Below are 10,146 nucleotides of genomic sequence, written 5' to 3'. Positions count from 1 at the left end.
AATGAAATAGGGAGAATCTATTGGGTCTGAAACAAATATTTGATTGTGGATTTATTTTATTTAGTAAGATTATTGCAACAGACTTGCACTTGGAGATGAATAGACTCAGTTGATTGGCTGTAAGCAGACACGCTGAACATTAAATATCTGCTCACACCTGCCTCCTCGGACTCTAGCACGTCTCCTGCCGACTGCAAACAGATGTTACTGTTAAAAATGTGCCAAAGCATCACAACACTAAACTCTTGATTTATTCAAGGAGCACTGACAGTCATATGTTTTTAATTTCAGGCTCAATTCAAAATCACACACATCACTCAGCACAGAAATTGTGTAATTTTGTTACTCTTTTCTTTATTACTGATATTTTGAAAAACAATCCATTATAGACTGATGTTACACAAAATTTCTGCTATTGCATACAACAAATTGTGCTTGTTTTAATCCACACTATTATGTATCCATTGTACTTTGCGTTACTACTATTATGTAAAAAATATATTTATATTAGTAGCATGAAAAGCCTTATTTGAAATAATTAAATTTGTCTATTTGTAGATTTAAATGTAGATTTGAACTGTTAACTTCCTACTGGAGTGTGATCAGATCCATGTTTACCTCAAGGTTGCCTTGAATATTCTGTTCACCCAATAAAAATTGACCAAACCCAAACACTCAAATACCTGCTGACTTAAAGGCAATCTGTCTGCTCATGTTGTTGTCAGTAGTCTTTTGTAGCAGCAGTTGTTGGCTTGCCAGAGTCTTTGAATCTGCCCCCACCAACTCGAGTTGACTGAATTAGTTAATCATTCTGTCTAATATTAGGCAATAATTTGACAAAAACAGCTTCTTAAAAACATGCATCCAATCTTATTTTATGCTTTTATGTATATGTGCTTTATCCCCTGCTGTATTTTCTGTAGATGTGGTGACGATTTTCTGGCCTCTGAATCTCAGCTGATGATTTGTTACAGAGAAACAGTAATGGCACTTCAGTGTCGTATACTGATCACATTTGAACGTGACAAACTGCATTCTTGTCCACTTTTTTTCCCCCTCCTGCAGTTCTTCTGGACCTATTTTCTTGCTTGTCCCTCCTCATCTTGTGTTAGTAATACTGACGAATATCAACGTTGCAACCAGAGTGCTTTTATCAAACTAATCACAGAATTCTCTGTGGAGCTCGAGCCTCTCACGTTCCTCTTCGTCCAGCAGGAAGCTATCGATGTAGGAGAAGAGCTCATCTGAAGCCATCGGGATAATGAAGCGCTCTCGGTCTCGTCCGCGCTCATCCAGGAGCACCATGCTGAAGTAGGATCTGGAGATCCTGAAAACCTGCCTACAGAGAATCACAAATTAGCTGTAACATTATTGAAGGAACTGTCCACCATCTCATACATAGGCATGATTAAAGTAACATTCATTGATTTCATGACCACAGCACCGATATATCACTTTGTAAAGTTATGTGAACATGATAGCAAGCAGTTGCCTTTTCAGTCCAGTTCACTCTCCTTTTAGCTCTGCCTTAGTCTTCACCATCTCTCACTCTTTAGCTGTTAAATGTGTGTTCACCAACTGGTTGCCTGTATAACATTTACAGTGGATTTATCAGGGCTTTCCTACTAGATATCAGGAGTGTAGACTGAACCAAAACAGTTCAAGCAGCTTATAATTTACCATTTTCATAAAAAAAAATAAAATTCAAATGACAATTTTTAATGTCAGAGGCATTGCTCATCAACTACAGACAACTATCACCTTTCCCCTTGGCTTTACAGAACTTCCTGGCAAGTTTTAGCTTTGTTGTTTAGTTGTGACCCACAACTTTTAGTTCACTCTCACTACTCTCATTGTGTAATTATTGGTCGCAGCAGGCAGCTGCTTTCAGCAAAAAAGCTCTAAAAACCCACACTGCTCAGCACCAAGCAGTAAACAGACAGTTATTAACTAGCTGGTGAACATAGTGAAGCATTTAGCAGCTAAAGAGCCAGATATTTCCCTCAGGAGTTACAAGAAACAAAAAAGAAATTTCTTGTTAAATTATTCTGTGTAAAGTAAGAATAAATATGTGTTCTGAGTTTGACATACCATAGAAAAATGTGTTGTTAACCACCCTGCCAAATTTGAATGATTAAAAAAATCCCCAAATATATGAAATTAGGCTTCAAAGCTGTGTAAAACTCAGCCTCTGTCTCTGCTCCCAAACACTGTGGGCGTGCACGCTGAGTTCGCTGAAACCCCGCCCCCTACCAAGTGTCACCTGTCAATCAAAGTCACCACCTCTACCCGAAACCTATGCCCAAAACATGGACGCTACGTCTGAGAGCTTTCTGTTCTGCTCGGCGGCTAGCTCAGTAGCTAACGCAGCTAACTGGCTAACTGTAGTCTGTAGTAGAAGTAGTGTGCGTGAATGTATTTATATATTTCCTTTATACAGTCTATGATTTATACCTACAGCACCAGGGGCGGGTTTATGCCCATCACTGTTGCTGTGATTTTCAGACCCACCCACTAAATCCTGAACCCAGAAATTTTGTGTGTGAAGTCTAGCTCCACAATTCAAATCTAAATGGTTGAAATGCTTTTTACACCTTTTTTAGAAATACATTTATGACCTATTTAATGTGTTTAGAAGAAAATGTCTGCATTCACTTTACGCTGTCTTTAATTCAAATGAATGCTCTGTAACTGCTGGAGGTGTAACAAAGCAACTGTTTGCTGACATATTCGCCATATAATCTTAAAAATTTACGATATGTCAGTGTTGTCACAATTCGTTTCAACCGCTCCCAACTGGCAAAAAAATCAGTTATTGCAGGTTTAAGTTTTGGTAAAGGCTGGAAAACTAAACTAAAAGATGCTAAAACAATGTGAAGCTGAAGTGCAGAATTGGGTAATTGAATATTGATTGATGCAGCTTTAATCTGAGGGTTGTCGACCTCCAGGAAACACTTTTTACTTTTACTTTTTATGGGGATAACCTTGTGTCCTAACAAATATTCCTACTCAGATTTATCCACTACAGTAATGCAGTCAATGATTTCTGATTTCCTACATTTCCCAGAATGCCTTTGGACCACATCCAGAGAATGTGCCTAAGTATGTTGCCCACACTCAGCTGCGGCTTTTGTGTGAGTCTGAGGGATAGGCAAGAGATTTTCCAGTCTGGAAAAAGTGAGCGGTGCCCCTCACTCAAGCTGCACTGCTGTAGTGGAAAGAACTTTATATCTTTGGCTCCTCTAAGATGAATTAGTCCCTGTAGATCAGATAAAAAATGTTTTAAAATGGTGAACTTTAAAAGAATCTCTTGCTCCTTGACTTTCTAGGGATCAAAAGCCAGATGTTTACTGTTTGTTAGAAAGTCTTTCCAGTACAGCTACACTGGAATTATGTTGCTATTTTTAATCGTGTTAATCTTTGGATGGGATTTTTTCCTTCATGAGTCAACCGAAAAGAAGCTTCCCTTTTATTAGGAGGGTCTGACATTTAAATGGGGTCAGGACACAGAACTCCTGAGAATGTGGGTTATACAAAGCCTTTTCATGGTGGAGTTTTTCAACTAAATTCACTTATATCCCTGAATGAACCATAAAAAATCGCAATAACCAAGTGATGAAGTATCTCAGTGTTACCTCAAACCCTCAATGACTTCAGAGGTCAGTTGACTTTCCTTGATGCGACCCGTCTCACGTGGCGGGGAGCCCAGGATCTCGATCACTGTTACGTGTCGCAGGTCTAATCCACAGTCTGATTTCTGGTGGGAAACACAGAGAATCATGAGAGAGAGGTTTAAGCTGAGGATTTTGCAGGTGTTACTGTTTATTAAATTTCCATTTAAAGTCGCCAGCAGCTTGAATCTTCCTCACTTGTATCATGATGTTCTGCATCTGGTAGTCCGGGTCAGAGATGTTGGGTGCAGATAGGATCAGCAGCCTCCTCTTTTCATAGAACTGATCCAGGAGAGCAGCCGTTGTCTTTACGTCTGATTTAATCTCCATTACTAGAGACACACAAGGTCAAATTTACATCCTGCATCCCACTAAATATTTATATCTGCTGCAAATTCATGAGCCTGATCGCCATGTTTATGCGGTACTTACAGACACACTCAGCAGGACTTCCAGCCCAGCTGCGGTTGAACTGACAGACGCGGCTCGACACCCCCCTCCGCTCATATCCTGCATCACAGTGGTACTCACAAGTTGCTCCGTAGTTATTCCCATCAGAGGAGCAGGTGAGGTAGCCGTGCAGAGGTGGAGAAAGTTCAAGGCATCTTCTCACTTGGAAGCAGAACAAAGTGGAAATTAATTGCATTTAGTTTTTAAAACCAAAAAGTTTGACTCTCTGCAACTGTTTTGTCAGCTTTACCCTCAACACGAACGATAAACTTGCAGGCAGCTCTGTTCCTGGCTTGATCATACACCTTGTACCGGATTATGTGAGGTCCCTCTTTGAAGTCACTGCCTGGCTCCGGGCCTACTAATATCACACTGCAGTAAGACAAAAGAAAAAAAAAAAAACAGGCCAAAATTTTAATTCTATTTTAAAGTGAACAGGAAAGGGAAGCAAAAGGAAAGGAGTGACATACTCGAGTGATTTATCAGCAGTATCCGAGGCAGTGGGGGGGTCCCAGTTCACACTGGCAGTGAGTTTTCCAGGCTCTGCAATCTTGAGTCTGGACAGAGGACACCTAATCTTTGGAGGATCAGTATCTGGAACAATCAGTTTGAAAAGTACAACAGTATGGGTGACATTACAGAAAGGAAATGGACTTGAATGGCTTTGTGAAGAGCTGAGTGTGATTACTAAAAGACAACAGACTATAAATTTGGATCCAGTCCAAAGCACAGGCAAGCAGGAAATAAGCTTGTTTTTGTGAGACTGAGCTCATAAAGTACACATATTGTGCTTGTGGAAGAAAAACTGAACACTAGACAGCAAAACAGATGTACTAAATTTAATTTCATGTCATGGCAGTAAATTAAAACTTAGTTGTCAGATACAATTTGCAACGGATGAAACTCCTGATTGCACACAAGATTTTTTTTGTTTTGAACTTCTGGCCAGTACCTGAACAAACTGGCTGCACCCCGGTCCATGTCCCCCCGTGCTGACAGGTGCGTGAGTGTTCCCCCTCTACGCGGTAGCCAGTGTCACATGTGAAATCACATCTGGAGTCCACCACGAAGCCTTCAGTGCAGGTGTATCTGCCGTATGGGATGAGGGGTAGCACATGGCAACGCATCCCTGTGGATACATCATCATAAAGAAAAACGGTGTGTTACATAGAAGGGTCGAAACAATCACAGAATCCTATGAAAAAAACCCAACAAAACCAGCAGTTAGTCCATCTCTTACTTCTGTCTGTGGCTCCAGCCCATTGCAGCTACTGAAGCTGTAAATCTTCACAAACATATCAAAAATATCTAGTTGTTTTTTTCTTCAAAGCCGAAATAATTTACTCAAACAGCTGGGCACTGTAGCTTTCAGCAAACTCAAACAGGGATAAATGGTGCATTTGTCTGGGACTATTTTCAGCTGCGGATTAATACTCATTTTAACACTTATGGCAGCAGGATGGAGGATCGACCTGCCTTTGTTTTTGTTTTGTTTTATGATGGATTGTGATTGATATTGTGTGACGCTGTATGTATGTATGTATGTATGTATGTATGTATGTATGCAGTAGTATGTCAAAATACCACTGTGATGGGCACCAGCAATTTCATTGCATTTTAAATACAGTGACAATAAAGGCATCTTAACATAAACCACAGTGCTCTGAAGGACCAAGGCACTTCTTTGGCAGCACAGACAACACTCATTAGTGGATAAATTCATTGTTGGTCAGATTAATCCTTGTATGGGAACTTCCACTCACGGCGGCAGTAAGAAGTCCCAGACCAACGACGGCTGGCGAGGCACTGAATCGAGTTCTTCCCTATCAGCCGGTATCCTCGGTCGCAGGTCATCTCGCAGCGGGTATCCAACGTGCTCTGGTGACCTCCACCTCGAGGGGAATGGCAGATCACCTCCCCATTGGGCAGATGTGGAGAATGACACCAGTGCGGATCTGTTTTTAAAGAGTAACCAAACCCAAATCTGTGTCAAACCTGGCTTCTAATCATGAAAAGCAAGATACTGAACTGGTTATCTGTTGTTAACTTGTGTTTAGTGCCTGATGTCCCTCATACAGCGACAGTATCATTTGATGTCAGACTGTAGGCCTACACAGATTTGAGTCCACTTACACAATATATTTGAGATTGTGTTGAACATGTGTGTGTCTTCAGTTTTATTTCACACGTACCTTTGTAGTCTAGTTGAGGTGTGGAGTCCTCTTCTACAAAGTCAGTGTAGGTGTCGTACACTGTTGCCTCTGAGCCAGCTGAAACAACACAACATCTGTGAGACGTGGAAAAAGAAAGCAACAGAACTGTAACAGGACTAACGAGACCAAGCTGGCACAAGCCAAACTTGGCTGTCTGGTTGGAAAAACATTATGACTCGTTATGACTTTGAGTGTCTGTATCAAGCATATTACTTATATATAGATAGACAGACAGACAGACATGAAAAGGTATCTCCCCACAAAATCTCATTTCCATAACTTCCTTTCAGGTTTCCTTTAACAACAGCCCAGTAACATTCCTGATAGACACCTGGATTTGCAATCAGTGGTATGAACGGAAACTCCTCAAGGTTTTAAACACAAAAGCATTAACATCTTGTGAATGTTACAATGTTTTTCAGTACAAAGCATGTTAGACTTAATAATTCATTGTATTATTACACAACTTCATCATTCAGTGAATCCTGCTTTTTCGTGTCTCAGCAGTTGTGGTTAAGACACATTATCCCCTCAAATAACTCCATGTTTAGAGCTGAGTGCCAAACTTTCCAGTCGGTCAACCTCCACCCCCATTTCAAGTCAGTTCCTGTATTTGCTTCCTTTGCTTTTAGCACAACCTTGGCTGTTTTCTGACACAGATGCCTCTCCAAAATAAACTTCCCTTTAACCCTGAATGTGTTTGGGGTCCTGGAGAGTCTAAGACCTCTTTATTAGCTCAAAAAACATTTATTCGCTTGATGTTTCGTATTTTTTTACTGATTTTAAGAGAATTGCTTAATACAAAGAATTTTTGACAGCTCCCCATAGTCATGGTTAATATTGACACTACTTTTTATGCAGCATTACTCCTCCTGAATCTCAAACAAGCCTATATCATTTCAGCTGTTTTGTTGTATTTTATGACAGTTTGTTGATGAGAAACTTAAGTAACATCATTATGCGACATACTGTAACATTATTGAGATTTCTTTATCTGTGTGTGACTTTTGGCTTTAAATAGGAAATGAAATAACAATGTTTTATGGTCATTTCTTACTTTTGTCCCATGTATCAAATGTGCAATCCCAGTTTGTGGTAAAGGAAATCACTTCAACATTCTTCTACATGTTAGGTTAAAATCAGAAGAAATGAACAAAATATTTACAGTAAAGGGGAAAAAATGGAAGTAAAGTCAGTAAAACACTTGAAGGTGTAAGCACACTTTCTAATAAGTATGCATCACATCTTTATTAGAAACTTCCCTGCTGTTAATGCGGCTCCAGGTTGGTTTTTTCGGAGATGTTGCAAATTAAACTGGTCGTCAGCATTTTTTCTCATAATGAGCCCTATGTTCCACTTTGCAAAACTTCCCCAAACTCATGTTTCCCAAGTCCCCCTCAAAGAGAATTAGTCACACAGGAAATAAAACAAGCTAGGCTCATCAGTCTGATGGTGTGCGCTGCAGGGCTGAAGCAGACACATTAGGCTACTTCAGGTGCTTGACAGCTGACATGCATCATCACGCATACGGCAGTTAAAAACCGTTTAATCACATGCGGATAAAACTACTGCAGTGAGGAAAGTAAATGCATCATACTTCATACTGTACTTCTACTCCACTACATTCATCTCACTGCTGGAGCTACTTTTCAAATGTTGATTTCATCTAAAATCCAGTACATAGTTGAAGATTAAAGGAGTGTTAAGTGGTGTCTTGCTGGAGTCTCTTCTCATATTTAAGCTGTCTATGTCTAAAAATTGTAGCTGTTACAGAGGACATTGTTCTTACTTTTGATATTTTAAGTACATTTCACTAATACAGCTGCTGCACTTTTAAGGTTTTAATGTATTTTGTGAGAAGGACCTTTGCTTGTACATTTTTACTATGTCAGTAAATCTGAACACTCAGACACACACCAGGCACCACTCACAGTACTGACTTCAGGTAAAAACATGCAAACTCTATGTGTGTCTCTGTAGCAGCGATGAGTCACACTGGAGGCAAGTTTGTGGTTTTTGGCCCCTGATGGTTAACAAACGGTGCCTATTTGAGGTTTCACCTATTTGAGACTAAGGGCAGATAATGACCAGCATCTTTTCAGTCTCTCTGTATTATCATCTGAGCATGTTTGTATTTCTCTGTGTGGATCTGAGGTCACGCCATTATCTTAAAGGATTAAATGAAGGCTTTAACACACTTAGCCCAGAGGGGGACTCCTCAGTAATTAACTGGCAGTGATTGGAGTCGAGCTGTAATTAAACTGCCTGGTCAGCACACAGAGAAGCACCTGAACTGAAGGAAGCTCAGCTACAGCCTTTGTGGTTTCATGTCACTGGATTCGGGCCAGTTGCATGTTGGGAGATGTTGTGTTAGAGCTTCAGTCTCAGCTCTTCATTCCTGACTGGGAGGACGGGGCTCCATTTGCATTCATCCAGTCGGCTCCATTATTCAGCACATCTGCATCTAATACAGTTGTTATTACTGTTTTGAGGTGAAGGTATTTCCCAACTGGAGGGAAGGGATATGAATGTTTCCAGTGATGTGAACTGCTGCTAGTAAACTGATGTTTTATATTAGATATGTCTGGTGGTATTTTGTTTTTGACATTTTGAATAATACTGAGAATTCACATTTTAGACAAGAAGTTTACCTACCGTCTTTGTTTAGACTGAGCAACTCACCTGTGAGATAAAAGATGAGCACAACTACACTGCAGCCGAGTGTCATACTCAAACTTCAAGTTAGAGACGCAAAGAAAGATGACACAGCTGGGGGGGAAGAAAAATAAAAAAGTTCTCCACAGCTTCTCTTGATCCGAAAGTCAAACAAGAAAACAAAGTTTTAATCCAAAGAAAGTTAACAAATGATCCTCAAAAGACTTGAAAAAACAGTTTTTTGTCCCAGCTGGAGAGTAGAGTGCTCCTGTCCCCACAGAGTCTCCACAGCTTTTGACACAGAAGAATCCGTTTAGTTCACATTTAAAGATGAAACCACTTGGTGGCACCATCGGACTTCTCATGTGTGTCTGTTTCCTCCCACCACAACATGAAACCTCCCCAAATCATTTAGGAACATTATTACTCCTATAATGTTACTATCAAGCTATCACAGATTTGCTGTAATATTTCTCATTTTAATGCAGTAAGTTGTTTTCAAAGTATCATCAAATAATTGGATTAAGATTTGTCCCATATTAGGAAGTCTGTATGATTATCTAATAGACTGTGGGACATAATTATAATGTAAATTAGATGAGGAAGTGAGGAAAACAATCTTCAAGTCATGCTTGCAATTATTTTTTAATGCAGAGATAACGAGATAATCAACCCATTATGACAAGTAAACAGAAGGTCATTTCCTCTTCCTTATTTATTTATTTATTTCTTCTTAATGTTTCTTATTAAGGAACATATCAACAACTCTTTGTCTCTAAAGCCGCCCTTTGAAAGAAAGAGTTAATGAGGGAACCCATTTCAATTTGTTTTCTAACTTTGATTTGATGGGATGTTTCATGTTCATTTTCATCTTATTAGACTTAATGAGAGAAAGGAACATAGAGAGAGGTGGAGAGAGGGAATAAGAACACAATAAGAACCAGCATATGATGGATTTAAACCTGTGTCCTTAAGAGCCAGCTGAAGGCTACTTGTTTGAAATTAAATAAATAAATTATACATAATACAATTCCTGTCTGTGTTAGACCTTGACTGAAGCACAGTCTGAGGTTTTGATCAACAATTGGAACACATTGATTTTACATTTTCAGTTTAAATGAGTTGCTACAGTTGTCAAGATGCCACATATGCATGCT

The 10,146-nt window shown here is 39.7% G+C and overlaps 1 protein-coding gene across 1 annotated transcript; it reads right to left on the bottom strand.

Moving 5' to 3' along the window:
- Nucleotides 1-22: 22 nt before the first annotated feature.
- Nucleotides 23-9,271, bottom strand: srpx2 (sushi-repeat containing protein X-linked 2). The gene is made up of 10 exons (XM_053324213.1): nucleotides 9,017-9,271; nucleotides 6,314-6,391; nucleotides 5,885-6,076; nucleotides 5,074-5,250; nucleotides 4,592-4,715; nucleotides 4,372-4,493; nucleotides 4,104-4,283; nucleotides 3,870-4,003; nucleotides 3,636-3,757; nucleotides 23-1,339 (listed from the first exon to the last, which is right to left on the bottom strand). Exons 1-10 carry the CDS (start codon nucleotides 9,060-9,062, stop codon nucleotides 1,159-1,161), a joined length of 1,356 nt encoding a protein of 451 aa, XP_053180188.1. The 5' UTR covers nucleotides 9,063-9,271; the 3' UTR covers nucleotides 23-1,158.
- Nucleotides 9,272-10,146: the final 875 nt, after the last annotated feature.

The sequence above is a fragment of the Scomber japonicus genome, chromosome 8 (assembly GCF_027409825.1).
Source record: "Scomber japonicus isolate fScoJap1 chromosome 8, fScoJap1.pri, whole genome shotgun sequence".
Classification (NCBI taxonomy): domain Eukaryota; kingdom Metazoa; phylum Chordata; class Actinopteri; order Scombriformes; family Scombridae; genus Scomber; species Scomber japonicus.
Note: the sequence above shows the minus strand (reverse complement) of the source record. Positions and strands in the feature narration are given on the sequence as shown.